Here is a 19300-nt window from a genome sequence, read left to right as displayed (position 1 = left end):
AGGGAGTTTTTCATCCTCAAGCCTGAGTGCTGATACATTTCACACTGATTCTAGACCCATTCTACTACCCGTCCCCCCCACCCACCCCCATCCCCCCACTTCAATTACAAAAAGCTGAAATCTTCTCAAAACTTTTGTCCCTGTTAAAACATACATTTCCTCCAGCCATTCCTTTCTCATTTAATCTGTATCTTTCTTTTTAGCTCCTATGTGTTACTTCTTTCACCGTCTGCCTCCCACGCTGCAGCAGACCACACATTTTCATTTCAGAGAACACACATCCAACACGCAGCAGCAGCACAGATGGATAGCATGCTCTCTTTCTGACATGTGAATAAGTAAATATTTACCTTCCCAGATTGTATTTTTTCTCGTCTTCTTCACAACACTTTACTAACTACATCACCCAACTTCTCTCACTTTCATTTTGTAGTAAAACTCTACACTCATGTTTTAGATCATCACAAGGATCACTTACAAACTTCTGTTTGGCAAGAAGCTCGTCTACACATTTATATGCCGTTGTGCTTCATGCTTTACATACCCTCCCATTAAAAAAAATTATCCATTCACACTAGTAATTCAAATTACACAAAACTGAAAAAGTAACGATAAATAAAAATGTACTAAATGATAATTTAGCAAAATATTGACTTTGAATTTTTGTTAGAAAAAAAATTATTAAAGCACCTTGCTCATAAACAGTGAACCAACGTTAAAGAAAACACCTGATTTCAGTGATTGTCTCAAAATATTGCTCAGCAACATTTAGGAGCTCTATCAGGCTTTTTTCCCCCTGTTTATTTATTATTACCCATCCATTTTCCGTCATGCTTATCCCAAGCAGGGTCATGTGTGGTGCTGGATCCTATCTTCAGCTGTCTATAGGTGAGAGGCGGGGTGCACCCTGGACAGGTCGCCAGTCCTTCGCAGTGTTTATTAATATATATAATTCGAATAGATCATTTAGTCAGATTGCTAAGAAACAGAAAACCAGCTGATGGCATCAACTCGTTGAATTTGCAGGAAACATTCCTCCTGGATGAGCATGTGGTTTCAGTAGGCAAGGCAATTTTTTTGGTACATCACAATTCAGCACATGGACAATTCCAAGTGATTTACATGAATTAGATAATAAATTAGAAGAAAAATAAAAAGCAGAACAAAAGAAAGAACATTTGTAAAAAAGAAAAAGAAAAATTGGACAACAAAAAAGCAGAATAAAAACAAGTTAAAACAAATGATAAAAGTAGGTAGAGAAGAAAATAAGAGTCAGATCACAATCTTAAACTACAGTAATAATTCCTCAGTTCAGAGTTTAACCTCAACAGTCAAAGGCTGTTCTAAACAAATGGGTTTTTAATGTTGACTTAAAAGAACTCAGTTTTTGAGCACTTTTACATTCTTCTGGGAGTTTTTTTCTAGTTCTGGGTGTACAGAGTAGGCTTGAACTAGAAGCCCTGATGGTTTAAAAGGTTCATACACTGACAACAAATCTGTTATGTGTTAAGGTGGAGATACATTCAGTGATTTATAGACTAGCAGAAGGATTTTAAAGTCTATTATCTGAGCTACAGGGAGCCAGTGGAAAGAATGGGGCTGATGTGCTCTACTTTCTTAGTTCTAGTAAGAACAAGGGCAGCAGAGTTCTGGATCAACTGCAGCTGTCTGATGGACTTTTTCGGCAAACCTATAAAGACACTGTTGCAGTAATCATTTCTACTAAAGATACATTCATGAATGAGTTTTTCTAGAACCTTCTTGGACATTAGTCCTTTAATCCTTCAGACGTTCTTCAGGTAATGAAAAGCTGACCTGGTAACTGCCTTTAATAGCCGTTGACTCTACAGCGATTTTTCACAACAAGCATACAGTGACGATGGAGAGGAAAAACTCCCTTTTTAACACAAGAAACTTCGAGCAGAACAAGGCTCAGTGGGAGCGTCCTTTTGCTGAGGCCCAATGGGTTGCATATAATTTTGTCAATTAGTCCTTTATGAATGGACTTCAATGCTAACTTTGCCCGTTATTGGTCTCTGGTTTAAGAAGCCGACTCATCTGAGATTGGAGAAAGATTAGCAGAGGTAAAAAAAACAACCTATAATAGTTTTTTCTTGTTGTGCATTACCTCTAAAAGTAGGGCAATAGCCAGTCTTTTATATTCTGTATTTGGACAGTAACTTGTAATATTTTTTATATTTTCTGGTAGTTTACTTTAACTCAGAGAGAGGCTTGTAATTAAACCCCCCTAAAATAGTTTCTAAACTACTCACACAGAGATGTCTTGTATCAAGAACTTTTCTTGAATTGATCTTTGCCAAGTCTTCTTCATCAGTTCTAGATGTATTTAGTTTTGAGTGCCTTGAAGATTTACTTAGTAATAGCGAACCCCCGTATTTCAAATCAGAACAGCACCCAAAACAAATGTTTCTTTTTTTTTTCTTATTCAAACTTAATGTCCTGGTAGGTTGGAGGTTGCAGCAAGGGCTGCTGGGTAATATCAAGATGGGAAAAAAACTCACCATTTAATCATAGTTTTCTGTTAAAAACAGTTTAGGTTTGTAATCTGTTAAGGCTAAGCTAGCGTTATGTTCTGGAGGCTGCAGTTGTACGTGTTAAAATGGCAACATGAGAAGAATGTTTCACCGGTTTCATGGACAGGAAAAACTTTTCCTGGCTGGTTGAGTTGAATTAATAAAGAGCCCCAAGACTGGGCCCTGGTTGACTGGGCCCTGGTTCCAGTGTGACTTATTTACCTGCTGACAAACAGGCTACAATTTAGTTCTCGGTAATTTTTTCAGCTCCTTGTTAGGATAATATTAAATTCCTTTAACTAGCTTTGCTAAGGAACCAGAACATTACACCTCTGGACATAAAGATGAACACAGGCCATTTTTCATTTAGATTTTACTGAAAATAATAACTATTTAAAACACGTGACCAATGAATGACAAATTAGTGAGATATTCTGTTAGTATTTATACTGATCAAATGATATAAGGTTGAACATATTTTTCTTTTATCCCAAGAGACAGGCTGCCTTGACAAAGGGTTAGGGACCACTGTGCTGTATTACCATCAACAGACACTAAACGGTGGAATACATCTTTGCAGAATGAGGTAATAGTCCTTTAGTCGTCTCTCAGACATGATTAGAAATAAGAAGTAGACATTTATAGACCCTGACATATAAAATGTGTAATTATGGGCTTTACCTCTTACGGACTTATATTTAAATTGGAATTTTATAACACTTTCATCCAAGATCATTATATTTTTTCTTCATTTTTGTATTTGTTTTTACCCCAAATCTTAAGGATTGTTCTGTTTGTTATGTGTCTGTTCATTATTCTTGAAGTGATCAGAGTCAGAGGGTGCCATCTTCATACTGAACACAAAAAAACACCCCTTTCCCCACACCTGACCATGCTTCATATTGTCTGTTTCAATTGATCCTGATGTGTTTTTCAGTCTCATTCGCTGCAGCACAGATTTTTATGTTGTTTCATCTTAGTTTTTTTTTTTTTTTGTAGCTATTCTTTGTGGGATTAGCTCACATTTGCATCGGTTTAATTAAAAGCAAGCTGAGCTGAAATGTCATCTGCAGTCTTGATTTCTTTTTCTCTTTCTTTCATATTTCTTTTCCTCAGACTGTTATTCAGAGGTAACCAATGACAAAATACGTTTCTCTTCTTTCATTTTTAACAAGGAAAAGTATCACTGTGGTTGTTATTCATTAGTATCACACATCACACCTCTATCACCCTTAGATCTGGGAGAGGCAGGGGTGTCAAAATGACAGTATGTGCACATGCTTTTTTTCTTCCTTCGTCTTTTTTTTAACCCTCTCACCTTCTGCCTTTGAAAAATCCATAAAAGTCAATTTGCACCATCCTCTTCTGCTTCCTTTTTCTGTTCAGCTCCTTTGGTTATTTTGAAGCGCTGGTCTGAATTGTACTTCTTTCTTCCAACATTTGTATAAATCTTTTAGCATCTGGAGAGTGATGCCATAAGATAGATAGATTCCTGCCTGGCATCCTTATGATTACTGTAAAAAAAAAAAAAAAAACAGCTATACATTATAGATGTGAATTGACTCATTGAATTATATTTATGTATCAAAAACATATTAGTCTCCTAAAAATATATATAAGGGTTTGTATTGATCACCTCATTAGAATATGAATTTAGGAAACAGGAAATTCATTTTCCTGTCAAAGGGAAATTGTATTCTGTTCCAACCATGAGGTCTTTGTTTTTCAGAGACCAAAGCACTAGATGAAATGAATGAATTTCTGAAACACTAGTTTAAATTGTCTTTCTGACTGAAGGATCTCTCCTCTTAAAGGGGTCATAGAATGCAAAACAGAGTTTACATTGTCATAGATGAATAACGATAGTTCAGTGGGTGAAATGGACGTACAGAGAAGTTCAAACCCCATCGACACCTCCTTTCTCTGCAAATCTCACAATTCTAAACTCCCACTATAAAATGAGTAAATTCAGACGCAGTCCCGAATTCAGGGAGGTTGCCTTTTTTGGTTACTCCGTAGCTCCCTGTTTCAACTACGTGCTGCACTGTAGTCGACCAAAATCCCGGACGATTTTGAAATTCCCCGCTGGACATTTTTTTAGGTATGAAAAGTAGGAGATGTCTGGTAAAAAGAGGACGTTTGGTCACCCTACCTTATCAACAATTTGATGTTTCAGTCAGTGAGTGCTTGTTGCTATGATGCGCCTTTGCTCAGCAGCTTCTCTCGTTGCAAACCAACCAATCAGTGCACAGCTCATCTAAATACTCATGAGAATACCATAAAAGGAAGAAAACCTGTTGTTTCATTCTAGGGCCTTTAACCAGGCTTGCATTAGGGCTCATAGAACAGCAAATATGCCTTTTTTAGCCCAACCAATATTACACACCCTATTCAGAGACCTTAAGGACCAGCATCAAATACCCTTTGGTGTTTGAACGACATGTTTCAAAATCCATGGTTTTGTTCTATTCTTGATTAGTCACATTAGAGACATAAATTGAGTGAATTTGGGCATGTTCAAAAGAAGTGCATATTGTTTAAATAAAAGCGTTAATACATACATGTGTTCTACAACCTTTGTAGAGATAATGTGACTGACAATATTTGTACGGTCAAATCTTCTACATTAAGGAGTGTTGCACATTTTTGATTACATGGCTCTTAGTTTTCAGGTGTTGGAGGACAAAAACCACTTAATACCTGCCTCTAAAACCATCCAGGTTAAAAACTGAAACCTCCTTGGTGAAAAACTTACTGTTAATAACCCTGATGGCATTCAGGCATCCTAAAGTACTTTTAATTTGTCTGTATTGAAACGAGATAAATATTTTTGAACATGTTTTTTTTCTTCTTTTTTTATGTAAAAATAAATAGATAAGAATGGATAGAGATTGTACTTTACATTGTCTAAATATCTTTTCGGAAGAAGCTTTTCTCAGCTTCTCTCATCAAAAAAAAAAAGTATCTTTTTATTTATCTTATCTAAATCTGCCAACGGTGTAGATTTCAGCTTGCTGTGCAGGAAAATACAGCTTTGGTAATTCTTCAAAACTCCAGAGGTACATAAATGTTTTTTAAAAACAATTCTTAATGCAGGACAGCTTCAACTGCAACGAACAATTAGGTCTGCAGAGAGGATCACCAGGGCTGACCTTCCCTCCATCCATGACCTCTCCCGGTCTGAGGCCAATAGAAAGAGCTACTTACATCTCTGCTAACCCAACCATCCTGCTCATATGCTTTTCAAACTTTTACCATCAGGGAAGCACCACGGAGCATTAATGGCAAAAATCAGCTAGTATAGGAGCCATTTCTTCCCCCAGGATGTCTCTCTGTTGGACAGAATGGACAGCTAACAGCCAGGATAGTCAGATACTATTCTTGACACAATTAATTGCCTCCTGCCCAATTAAAACCTTCCTTCCCTCTTTTTTCATTTGTCCAAGACAGAAAATAGCTGCACATGTACACTTGAACATGCTGTTTTTTTTAATCATATCAGTTATCCTTATAAGTATTCCTCAATACTATGCTTTTTGTTCTTACTTTGGATTATTGGTGTAGTTGGTTTTGTGCAGAGCTGTTAGCAGGAAACCATGTTGTTGTTAGTAGAGCCGATATCTTGAACTCTTTACTATCTGTACCTTCTGAATAGGGCACTTAGAAAAACTTTCCATTGTTTCCATTCTGGACACAGTTAATTAATTACAGCAAATCCTGCTGGCTCCAGAGAGTCGTTTGTTTATCTAATAAGATAAGGGAATAGCCATTCGTTCTGTGTCAAATACTGGGGGAGCTTTAAAACAACCAAATGACCAGCTTAAGAAATAGCCGTAATAATACCCATGTTTATATTCCCCTTTCACTATAAACATCATTTCTGCCTTTTTATGTCTATGCAATTTCCCCTTCTTACCCGTTAGTTGTCAGGCACATCTAAAAGGTCAAGGGTGTCTTTGCCTGGGAGCCACTGGTTAATATTAATGACCATGAGCCAATTGAAACTCATCAATATGTCAAAGGTTATCACAGGGCTGCAGATGCAGGAAGTTAATGCAATTAAAAATGCATCATGTTGTCAATGGCAGAGAAAATGTCTTTTCCAATTCTTTACGTTTATGATGTCTTTTCTTATCCACCTCTCTGTTTTTTTGTACAGTTGAATACACTTGTGGTTTTAAGGAATATATCTCTCTGTTGTGGTGTTTCAGTGGTTTTTAATAAGAAAAACACTTTTGTGTTTTAGTAATTTCACTAATATAAATAATAAAAATAAATAAATAAAATAAACCAAATGGACAAGAATCCAAACTTTTTAGGTTCCTAAAAGCATCCTGGCTTACTGCAGCAGAATGGTCGTCATGTAAGCAATGCTTTGAATATCTTTTATGTTTTTCCTATCACAACATGAAACAAAGTGTGTAATCAATGGCTTGGTTTGCCTGAATTGAGAGCGATTTCTTATTGTTTCAATTAGGAGACCTTTTCAGCTGTGACATTAGGATGCGAGCGTCAGTGATTACCATGTATTTATTTAGCTCTGTACTCTGTCTAGTAAATAAAATCGTTCATATCACCTGTCATTCTTATATGAATCATTCAAAATATCTATGTTGACATGTCCAAAACGGTCCCTTTTTATATTCTGAATGTCAAGTATGTCCTAAAGAGAAACATTGCCTCCTGACAGACAGTGATGTCATCTCTCTGAAGCTATTTTATAAGCCGTCTGACTGCTGCAAGTACAAACAATATACATGCAAGAAATCAATCCCTTCCCTGCAAAGCTGTTTCTACTGGCCACAATTAATCGAATGAGCAAGCCAGTGCCGATAATCTATAGGTAGTGATTTGCACAGGAGGTTGCTAATCAGATTTTGATTGGCTGAATGAGTCCACGGGGAAAAGCATTAGCATCCTGTAAGTGCTGAAGTGCCTCAAGAAGTTAGTTTTTCTTTTTTCAAAGTGCTCAGTTAGAAAATGTCTCTGAACTGTAATCTTCAGGGTAATTCATGGCAGGCAATGGTTAATGATTTTTTGTTTTCCTTTTTTTATTTTAACTATTAGAAGAACACTTATATCCAAGATGCACATTCTGAAAAGTGAATAAACAAATGATAAAAAATAAATAAATAAACTGACATTACATTTACAGTGTGTTATGAGTCAGGAGTGTATCCAGCAACAGTCAAGTGTATTTCTCTTCCTTATAGAGTACCTGGGGTAACGATTGCGACGGATATAATCTGTGGATTTCCCGGTGAGACTGATGAGGACTTCCAGGACACCTTGGATCTTGTGAAACACTACCAGTTTCCCAGTCTGTTCATTAACCAGTTCTACCCCAGACCCGGTACACCTGCTGCTAAGATGGACCAAGTCCCAGCACATGTGGTAAGTGGAGACATCACTCTGTTTGATTATAAATGACTACATTGGTGCATAATGCTGTGTTCATTGTGTATGTAGATCTGTGATTCAGTCACATAGAGTAGGTCATTTTCAGCCTCTTTTCATCAAACCCAAAGAAAAAAGAGCATTCGAAAGCACTCATAATTCTTAGACTGATTTTATCTTGTCATATGATTGTTTTTATGACTCAAGAATAGAAGCATAAATGCAGAATTATTGAAACAATCTTTACCGAACCCCTGACTGTCTTTATGCTAAAAGAGGCCTTGCTTTTTAACGCACACCTTTTGTAAATATGCTCTCTTTAACTTTAACACTAAACCTGCTAACTGAGCCCAGTGGTGACAGAAATGTTGCTCCTGGGTCCTTCACTGTTTCTCTAAGCATAATGCAGCCAGACCTGAAGGTGAGAAGCTAAAACATCCGTACCTGGGAAGACCAGCTGCTGTCTTCAGTGTTTTTCTTTTGTGAATAATCTCTCTCACCTTTAGAATAATTGAGTCAACATAGCTCGGAATAAATCCCCATTGCATCTTTTCAAACTGACGGACTGCATTTTGTGTTTTTGCGAACACAGACCTAAACGCTCCAAATCTGCACACTCCCAAAACATCTGCTTTTATAAAGACATTACTACTTGATTATGATCATGTAATCAAGTTCATTTGATCAACAGCACCTGGCTGCTGACTGTTTCTTTCTACCTCACGAGGCATTAAGTGGGCTGCAGTTAATATGAGAATATATTTGCATAATTTTAGGATCTGCATAAGAAAACAGTTTTTCATTAGTTTTACAAGCTCAGCATTGATGGAGGAGTCCTCTAATTTACTGAAAGTCAAATAACCATGAGTAATTCATATCTTCATATATTGTGTTAAGATTTTTGGCAGATTTTTACTATTTAAATATGAATTAATACAAAATGATTCAGAACTATCAGTTGATATTGCAGGTTATTATTTGTTTGTGTTTAATTAAAGTTAAATTAATAGTTTGATATTCTTAATAATCATTGGAGGAAAAATCATCAAGTTTGTAGAATAATAAAAGTTTGATGGTTTTTAACCTCCCTAAATTGATTAGATGTTTGTTTTTATACTGTTGCTTAGAATAGAGTATCAATATAATCAGTGTATAGATTTATTTTATATTAATGCCTAAAATGTGGTTTGTTTGTTTTTTCCAGATTTTAAGGTGAGGTATTTTTTATTAGTTTCAACAGGATTAGAAGTCTATAAATATCGTAAAAGAAAATTTTACTACAAAATTTAATTGTGTTTGTGAAGTAACTCATTTAATAATGGGGAAGCTTTCATTTCCAAATCATATTTGTTTTTCTGTTGCTTTCTTTTCAGAACCATAAAAAAAAAGAATTTGACTGTTTAAACACCTTTTTAAGTATAGATTGGGACATTTTTAAAGATTTAGATCCACAAAGGAAATCTGTAGAAAAGGGAGGGATGAATAAATTCATGTACAATTTAAACTCTATCAACATTGATGTGTTTGTTGAAAAACCTGAAACTTCCTCTCCAGAAAAATCCAATCTGGCAAACAATATAGCAATTCAGTTTGAATTAATTGTAGTGTCATTACCTATAAGAATTACTCAGCTTAGCAGAGATTGAAGTGTTTTTAAAAAAAATACGATTTAAAAATGGGTGAAAAAAAGATTACTTGGTCATAACACTCTTTTTTTCATGTAATTATTTTTTGCTTATTTAGATCAACATATTATTTATTTATTAAACCTTTTGTAGTCTGGTTTCTTTAAATAATCAAGTCTTTGCCCATTCCTAAAATGCTCTGTACTCTTCTGCAACATAAATACTCTGACATTGTGATTCTCCTATTGTTTGGAGTCTAGTATTGCATATCTTTTGCTATCTGTTGCATCACTTCCTACATCTGTTTTAATTCATTTACTGCCCGTTATTGATAGGAATGTCCCAGTCCAACGTGGATATTGGTCCGATCTTTGCCAAAAAATCTAATTTATCATCTAAAATTCCATGCTTATAAAAACACTACCTAAGGTAAAAGTTTCCATAACTTATTGGTTAATTTTATAAGGGTCTGTTGTTTTCATACCTTTTGTTGTTGACTTTTTTTCCCCAGGTTTTAGTAATATTACTTGATCAAGCCTTTACTAACTCCTCAGTATAAAATAAGTAATAATAGACGTATGATTCATGCTGATGTCGTATCGGGTCAATATCAGTATCGCACAGTTCTCAAAGCTGCAATATTGATATTATATCAGAAACGAAAAAGCAGTACTGGGACACCCCAAGTTCTTGGCATGTTTTTCTTAGGTGTAATGATTTCTGTTCACCTCATTTGTCCATCTCCTTAATGGGCTCTATGCACAACGCCACTACATCCTGAACTTAAGGAAGCTCTTCTGTTTCCTGTCTTTCATTACTTGGGGAGTTGATTAATCCAGATGTGGCTAACCATGGTTAGTGAGATCAGGCACAACATGATTAATCAGTTCATCGAGTAGAAAAAGATAGGAAACAGAAGAGCTGCGTTCAATTCAGGAAGTAGTGGAGTTGTGCAAGAAGACCATTTTAAATAGATGAATGCCCAAACGATTGCTTTCCTATCTCGTTCTTCTTTTTCTTACTACTTTTTCTCCCTCATCTCTGATACTTTTAATTACTCATCTAAAAATTGTTACAGCTGCATTTCTATATATTTTATTTGTAGTATATACTTTGAGGAAGCAGGTTTAAGTACAGATTTAAGGTTGGAGCTAAAGTGATTTCATTTTACTTGCAAAACACCAAATGTTGGCTTGATTATTGTAATTGTAAGTTTATTTGTACCTGACTCCTTTACACAGAAAGGTGAAAGCGACATAGGAAAACATGTTTTTTTTTCTGTAAGCAGGACACCTGCTACAGTGGTTAAAGTGCACAAAAACTCACTTCATCAATCAGCATGCACCTGTTTTCCCCCCCATACATGGACACACATAGCACAGCGAGCGGTGGCAGTGAGGTGACATCTAAACCGTGTCGGGTCGGTCATTAATAAAGTGGACCAGATGGTTTGTCTGGAACACAACTGTGTTGAAACGCCACAGGAGGGATGGATGAAGAACTGGATGGACCAGGCAGAGAGGCCCAGGAAGGAGATGACTTAAAAAAGAGATGCTAAAAATAAAGAATATAGTTAAGATGGATGGAGAGACAGAGAGTTACAAATACAGGGATATGTTCTGACTGGGATATTTAGGAAGGACTATGCCATCAGCATGCAGGGGATCAAATGATTAGCAAGTTAATTATTTGCAAGTTTGGTTGAAAAAAAAAAGTATTTTTATACTGAATATTCAGACTCTTGATTTAGTGACTGTTTTTGTGTTTCATTTGTTGCTTTTTAAAAAATTAGTTAAATCTGACTCTATTTTCATTTTTGTTGTTTGGGACATTTCACAGCCCGATCTTAAATCTAAATAAGAGTGTATTTTAAAAAAAGCTGTCATGTTATCTTTACAGGTACCTACTAAGGTTTAGAAAGAGTCAGTATTTACTATCTTTGAAGAAAGTGTCAGAATCCAGGTGCTCGTGCTTTACTCGTCATCTACCGCTTTTCATTGACCATGTTGTGGGGGCAGTAGTCTCAGCAGAGACTCCTAGACTTCCCTCTCCCCTGATACCTCCTCCAGCTCCGCTTGGGTAAGCCTGAGCCACTCCCAGGCCAGCCGAGAGACATAGTCCCTCCAGCGTGTCCTGGGCTGTCCCCTGGGCCTCCTCCCGCCGGGATGTGCCTGGAACCCCTTCCTCCAGGGGTATCCAAAAGTCACTTCAGCTCACTCCTCCCAAGGAGAAGATGAGCTACGAAGGCACCTCTGGGCCCTCTTGCCACTATCGGTAGACAGTTCAGGTTAGTTTCTTGCCCAAGGAAATGACTGAGATGGAGAGAGCTTGGGTTTGAACTGGCAACCCTCCATTTGCAGGACAAACTCCTGCATCTTTCTCCCATGAAGAAGAAAGTCTATCTGTTGCTGCTCTAGTGTTCAAATCTAGTTCTTCACCTGCTCCTTTTCAGTATATATGTGCACATTCCTACTGTTTTTCTTCTTCCTTTACTACTTTAATGTGCTGCTTTTATGTCATACCTCAATGCAGTTGCAATATTGCCTGGTTTTATAGTCTGATCTAGAATCCTGGTTTGTATTCCAACAGGCATTATCCAGACTGTGACATGGTCAAACATGCTCCAAAGGTTAATTATGAACGTGCTGTAAGGCTTATTGCCTGTTTACTGAAGACACATCCCCCAGTGGGCCCACCACCTGCAGGGGGAACCATGAGGGACCGGTGCAAAGAGGATTGGGCGGCAGCCAGAGGCGGAGACCTCGGCGACCTGATCCGCGGGCGCTTGAACTAGCTCTGGGGACGTGGAATGTCACCTCACTGGGGGGGAAGGAGCCCGAGCTTGTGCGGGAGGTGGAGCGATACCAGCTAGAAATAGTTGGGCTCTCCTCTACGCACAGCCAGGGCTCTGGAACCCAGCTCCTTGAGAGAGGCTGGACTCTCTTCTACTCTGGAGTTACCTGCGAGGAGAGGCGGAGGGCGGGGGTGGGGCTGCTTGTCTCCCCCCAGCTCAGCCGTCTCGTGTTGGAGTTCACCCCGGTAGACGAGAGGGTCGCCTCCCTTCGCCTTCGGGTTGGAGGGAGGACTCTGACAGTTGTTTCGGCCTATGGGCCGAACGGCAGTACGGAGTACCAGGCCTTCTTAGCATCCCTGGGGAGGGTGTTAGAAAGCGCCCCTCCCGGGGATTCCATCATTCTGCTGGGAGACTTCAACGCCCACGTGGGAAACGACAGTGACACCTGGAGGGGCGTGATCGGGAGGAACGGGCCCCCAGCTCTGAACCCGAGTGGTGTCTCATTATTGGACTTCTGTGCAAGTCACGGATTGTCCATAATGAACACCATGTTCAGGCATAAGGATGTCCATCGGTGCACTTGGCACCAGGACACCCTAGGCCGAAGGTCGATGATCGACTTTGTAGTCGTATCTTCTGATCTTCGGCCGCATGTCTTGGACACTCGGGTGAAGAGAGGGGCGGAGCTGTCCACCGACCACCACCTGGTGGTGAGTTGGATACGCTGGAAGAGGAGGAAGCCTGAAAGACTCGGCAGGCCCAAACGTGTAGTGAGGGTCTGCTGGGAACGTCTGGTGGAGCCCTCGGTCAGAGACGTGTTCAACTCCCACCTCCGGGAGAGCTTCTCTCAGGTTCCGAGGGAGGTTGGAGACATGGAGTCCGAATGGGCTGTGTTCTCTGCCTCTATTGTCGATGCGGCTGCCCGTAGCTGTGGCCGTAAGGTTTGCGGTGCCTGTCGTGGTGGCAATCCCCGAACCCGGTGGTGGACACCGATAGTAAGGGATGCCGTCAAGCTGAAGAAGGAGTCCTATCAAGCCTGGCTGGCTTGTGGGACTTCTGAAGCAGCAAGCAGGTACCGTGAGGCCAAGCGTGTCGCGGCCCGGGCGGTTGCAGAGGCAAAATCTCGGGCCTGGGAGGAGTTTGGAGAGGCCATGGAAAAAGACTATCGGTTGGCCTCAAAGCGATTCTGGCAAACCGTCCGGCGCCTCCGGAGGGGAAAGCAGTGCTTCACTAACACTGTTTTTAGTGGGTGTGGGGAGCTGCTGACCTTGAAGGAGGATATTGTCGGGCGGTGGAAGGAATACTTTGAGGATCTCCTCAACCCGACAGACATGCCTTCCGTGGGGGAAGAAGAGACGAGGTGCTTGGGGCTGGGTTCGTCCATCACCCAGGCTGAAGTCACCGAGGTAGTCAAAAAACTCCACGGTGGCAAGGCTTCGGGGGTGGACGAGATCCGACCTGAGTATCTCAGAGCTCTGGATGTTGTCGGGCTGTCATGGTTGACACGTCTCTTCAACATCGCGTGGAGGTCGGGGACAGTTCCCCTGGATTGGCAGACTGGGGTGGTGGTTCCCCTCCACAAGAAGGGGGACCGGAGGGTGTGTTCCAACTATCGGGGAATCACACTTCTCAGCCTCCCCGGAAAGGCCTATGCCAGGGTGCTGGAGAGGAGAGTCCGGCTGATTGTCGAACCTCGGCTGCAGGAGGAGCAGTGTGGTTTTCGTCCTGGCCGTGGAACGGTGGACCAGCTCTACACCCTCTGTAGGGTGCTTGAGGGTTCATGGGAGTTTGCCCAACCAGTCCACATGTGTTTTGTGGACTTGGAGAAGGCATTCGACCGTGTCCCTCGTGCTGCCCTGTGGGGGGTGCTCCAGGAGTATGGAGTCAGGGGCCCTTTATTAGGGGCCATCCGTTCTCTGTACAAGCGGAGCAGGAGTCTGGTTCGCATTGCCGGCATTAAGTCGGACCTGTTCCCGGTGCATGTTGGACTCCGACAGGGCTGCCCTCTGTCACCGGTCCTGTTCATAACTTTTATGGACAGGATTTCTAGGTGCAGCCAAGGACCGGAGGGGGTCTGGTTTGGGGAACAGCGGATCTCGTCCCTGCTTTTTGCGGATGACGTAGTTCTGCTGGCTCCCTCCTGCCAAGACCTACAGCGTGCGCTGGGGCGGTTCGCAGCCGAGTGTGAAGCGGCCGGGATGAGAATCAGCTCCTCCAAATCCGAGGCCATGGTTCTCGACCGGAAAAAGGTGGCTTGTCCCCTTCGGGTTGGAGGGGAGTCCTTGCCTCAAGTGGAGGAGTTCAAGTATCTTGGAGTCCTGTTCACGAGTGAGGGAAGAATGGAGCGGGAGATCGATAGACGGATCGGTGCGGCTGCTGCAATAATGCGGACGCTGCACCGGTCTGTCCTGGTGAAGAGAGAGCTGAGCGAAAAGGCAAAGCTCTCAATTTACCGGTCGGTCTACGTTCCTACCCTCACCTATGGTCATGAAATTTGGATCATGACCGAAAGAACGAGATCCCGGATACAAGCGGCTGAAATGAGCTTTCTCCGCAGGGTGGCTGGGCTCTCCCTTAGAGATAGGGTGAGGAGCTCGGTCATTCGGGAGAGGCTCAGTGTAGAGCCGGTTCTCCTCCACATCGAGAGGAGTCAGTTGAGGTGGCTCGGACATCTTCTTCGGATGCCCCCTGGACGCCTCCCTCGGGAGGTGTTCCAGGCATGTCCCACCGGGAGGAGGCCCAGGGGACGACCCAGGACACGCTGGAGAGACTATGTCTCTCGGCTGGCCTGGGAGCGCCTAGGGCTTCCCCCAACAGAGCTGGAGGAGGTGTCTGCGGAGAGGGAAGTCTGGGAGTCTCTGCTTAGCCTGCTGCCCCCGCGACCCGGTTCCGGATAAAGCGGGAGACGACGAGTACGAGTACGAGTACTGAAGACACATAATGGCACTTATGTCTGGTAGTCGCAGTTCTTAGGTTTATTGAACAATTACATTCATTACGTTTGCATAATGACAATCAAGACTCTCAATTACCTTTGAATAGTTTTTTTCTTTATAGAGAAAACCATGCATTGAAATTTCAATCTGAATTTAGGGTATATTTTCTGTACACTGGAATGTCTGATTATCTGAGAGTACTTTTTTATAGCACTCAAAAATCGTTTTTGCAAAACACACATGTAGAAAGACTGACAAAACAAGAACTTAACAAAAGACTTAGTGAGAGAGAAAAAAACACTGTCCACCTACTATGAGGCCCAGGTGTTTGATAATTCCTCTGTATCTAACCTCCTGCAATAATAAATGATGTATGAGAAAACATTGGATGCACAGGAGAGACGACACAGATGGAGAAAATGGGAGACCACAGGGATGGAAGAAGAAAAGGGGGCATGTTGAGAATAAAGGGATAGTTGCTATTAGCTTAGATCTCCATAATCATCCCATAGGGACCAGAAGTTAGCCTTGATAAATGGACTCAGTGAACGGATACTGGGTGTGTATGTGTGTGTCTGGATGTCTCTAGGTAAAGATGTAGAGAGAAGCAGCAGCTGCATCAGGGAGCTAGAAAAAAAAGAGAATGTCATAGTTGATTAGTTGCTCTTGTGGGACTGTGCTTTTCATTTTTCCAGGTTGGAATGGGTTAAGAACTGCATTACCCGTGAGGCAGCAGTGCAGCAGCAGTCAGACTTAAACAGTTGTTCAGTTACTGCTGCTGATATATTCTGACTCCATTTGTCATTTATCTATAACTGGTATTACAAACAAACATATTTATGCACAATTCTTAATGTGTCAAACCTTTAAATGTAAATATATAAAATGTTCATATTACTCTGTATGCTCTTCTGTTCAGGTATATTCAAGAAAAAAAAAGACGTGTTCCATTCAGGCTTGTTCGGCTGATTAGGAGACCCTGTTCACATTTAGACAAAAATGTTTTCTTCTTAAAGCAATTTAGAATAAAGTCTGTTGGATGCACATAGCAACACTGATGACGCTTTAGTATCTGTGCTGAGCTGTGTGGCGGGACTATAAGGTTACCACAGAAACACACGGAAAAATGTTTGCCCAGGCATTCACATACAACCCATGCAAGGTAAATACAGGAATATGGGGACAAAGAGGTACTAGAGACGGATGATGTCATTATTTCAGAAAGGACACGGTTCACACGAAGACACGGAACCACGGTTTCCAAATCTTTTTACACCTGGACCAGGTTTCAAATATAAGCGCTTCTAACCTCCCAAAAATCTGGGTCACAAAAACAACTAAATACCTTTATGAATGCAGCTGTGGACGGGCCCTAAAAGTACCTTTTGAAAGTGACCATCTTTAAGCAGGTATCAAAGATGCACTTCATTGAGCCCTAACCTTCATAGAAATAATGGCATGAAAACATCACTCTGTAGTTTTAATGTTGGTAAAGTGTTTTACAGGTTTCAAAGTCTTCGAGTAGATTTCAGCAGATTTTTCTCTTTTCTCTCCTGTGGGTTTTTTTACAAAGTAAAGTGTTGCAGTAAAAGTATAAAGGTAGGATAGGAGTCTAGTACTTTGATTTTCACCTGTTTACAGTGTTTTCAAATAATAGGTGTGTGTAGAATCCCCTTATTTCAGATGTATATGTCAAAGACTTAAGAAATTACAGCCGATTGTCTTACTGGTTTTGAGTAACAAACTTAGATCGAAACAGAATCAGTATTTGCTTGTTTGCTGTCTATCGATACAAGACTGTTTCATCCCTCAAATCTGATGTCATTTTAGACTGATTATTTTCAGAGTTCAAGTGGTTTAAAAAAAAAATAATAAAAAATAATCTTGCTGCCTTTCAGATAGTAGATTGAAACATTAGATACTTTAAAAGCTATTTCTCCAGGTAACTTTTGCTGGCTAAAAGAATAGTTTTCTGCTCGTGATTAAGACATGTAGAATGACTGAAGAATGTTCCATCATTTGCTTATATGCACATGTCTACAGGATGTGCTTGACCAAAACGCAAATATGACAGCAGTGTGTCTGTCAGATTGCCAAGCCTTCACCTCTGAAACAGGGCAATGATAAAAATTATTCCTTTCTTATTCAGCTTTTCCTTCATTTTCTTTTCTATCTGATTAAAGCCTCTCCTAATCCTTTTCTAACTCAAAAGCAACTAAGATTGCTTTTCCATTTCAGTGTAGCAGACAGCCAACAATATAATATCCTTCCTAAGAAAAAAAACAACAATGTTTTTCTTAAAGCTAGACAGATGATAATGCAGTTTTTCTGAGATCAATCAACTTCTAAAGATCAACTGCCCACTCAACAACAGAGGATGCCTAAACAGCACGTTACATTTATCCTTTAAGGACTATTTGTAAAGTGAACTTTATGCATTGTAAAGGCAGAATGATATTCCTTAAGCAGAATACACAAAACTCCTTGGAGTCATAATTTGCATAGCAACAAAGAAAAGAGCTTTGCTTTAAAAGATATATCTGTTGCTGTTTATAGCTTTTGGTCTTAGGTTTCAGAGGTAACCAGCGTCTGAAGATAATGATCTCCATGTTTAATTAAAGTTCATGAGTTACCTCTCATTTTTAGCACACCGTAGTGTTGTCATAGTGATCTCTTCTCAGCACTGTGCCGGTATCTCGGTGTTATATTCTGGCCATCCACTGTCATTACATTCCCTGTATTAATTAGACAATTTTTTTTAAGACAACTGTTTATTACATGGAATATGGCAGCTTTATTTAAATTATAACACTTCAGATTATTAAAACAGTTGGATTAAACAAAGCCCCCTTGTCATAAAAATATATATATATATTAGATCCTTATGCTAAAAGGCAATTAAAAAGGCTATAATCAGTTTTATTCGTGTAAATCAGTGTTTAAATATATTTTTTAATCCCTTATATATATTTATGTATATTTTATACAACTGAAAAAACTAATAGTAATCATGTGTTGACAAAACCTAGGCTGTAATAACATTTGTCTTACAGTTCAAAAGATGTGGTTGTGTATCTAGCAAACAGAGTTGCAATAAAAGTGATGAAAGCATGACAGGAGGAGAGAAAAGGCTGTTGAGAAGTAATGATTGTTCTCATCGAAGGTGCTCCTGGCAAAGAAGAGAGAGAGATTGAGAGAAATTGTGTAGGGACAGACTTGTGAAGAGAAGGATGTGTAAGATAGTGGAGACTGAATGATTAGTGAGTTTTTGCCCTCTGGAAAAAAACAAAAGGAGCGATGGAGGGAAAAAAGCTCAGAGGAACTTGAGGAAAGCATAAAGAAAATGAGTTTAAAAAAAAAGGATTTGGAGATTGTGAAGGGCCTTCTGGCTGAAGACGAAAGAGGGAATCATACAAAAACAAGATTGAGAGGATGGTAGGAAGACAAGGCCAATGATTACAGGATTGTGTGGATCAGAGGAGCATTGTGTGAGTTTTAGATGAGTAGAAATATACTGCAGGGATGCAAAAGGAGTGGAGATACACACAGTTGGGAGGAAGGGAGATTAGAGCAACAGGCAATGAGAGAATCATTGAAAGAGGGTTCTCAGGAGAGGTAAAGAAATATACAAGTCCAATGTCTCTTCCCAATTATAACACCTTTTCCCATCAATCAATTTCACCCCAAATTCTTTATTTTTTCTTCCATTGTTTACATTTTCTTATTGCCATTTTCCATATTTTCAATTTGATAACATCCTTTTAGCCTGGCCTATCAGACTTTTGTTTCTGTTCATCTTTGTCCACTTTACCACATATTCTTGTTCTCCTCTTTACAAATCAGACTGGCTTTGCCTATCCTCAGGCAGTGCGTCTGTCATGCTATAATGATGGCTGACTGACGAGATTTTCTCTTCAGCATCTACAGGTCTGGGTTAGAGACAGTAAATGCAGGCTCCCCTTAGCTACAGGAATGCATTCATATATATATGCCTTTTTGGCTGGATGTGGTGTA

General features: G+C 40.1%; 1 protein-coding gene across 1 annotated transcript in view; it reads left to right on the top strand.

The window, feature by feature from the left end:
• cdkal1 (CDK5 regulatory subunit associated protein 1-like 1) overlaps positions 1–19300 on the top strand; it is a 260805-nt gene that overhangs the window by 166993 nt on the left and 74512 nt on the right. Inside the window, exon 11 of the mRNA XM_038275895.1 lies at positions 7748–7928. Within this exon, the coding sequence (XP_038131823.1) occupies positions 7748–7928 (181 nt within the window). The remainder of the gene's footprint in view (positions 1–7747; positions 7929–19300) is intronic.

This window comes from Cyprinodon tularosa, unplaced genomic scaffold, assembly GCF_016077235.1.
Source record: "Cyprinodon tularosa strain WSP-4 unplaced genomic scaffold, ASM1607723v1 ctg98, whole genome shotgun sequence".
Classification (NCBI taxonomy): Eukaryota; Metazoa; Chordata; class Actinopteri; order Cyprinodontiformes; family Cyprinodontidae; genus Cyprinodon; species Cyprinodon tularosa.
Note: the sequence above shows the minus strand (reverse complement) of the source record. Positions and strands in the feature narration are given on the sequence as shown.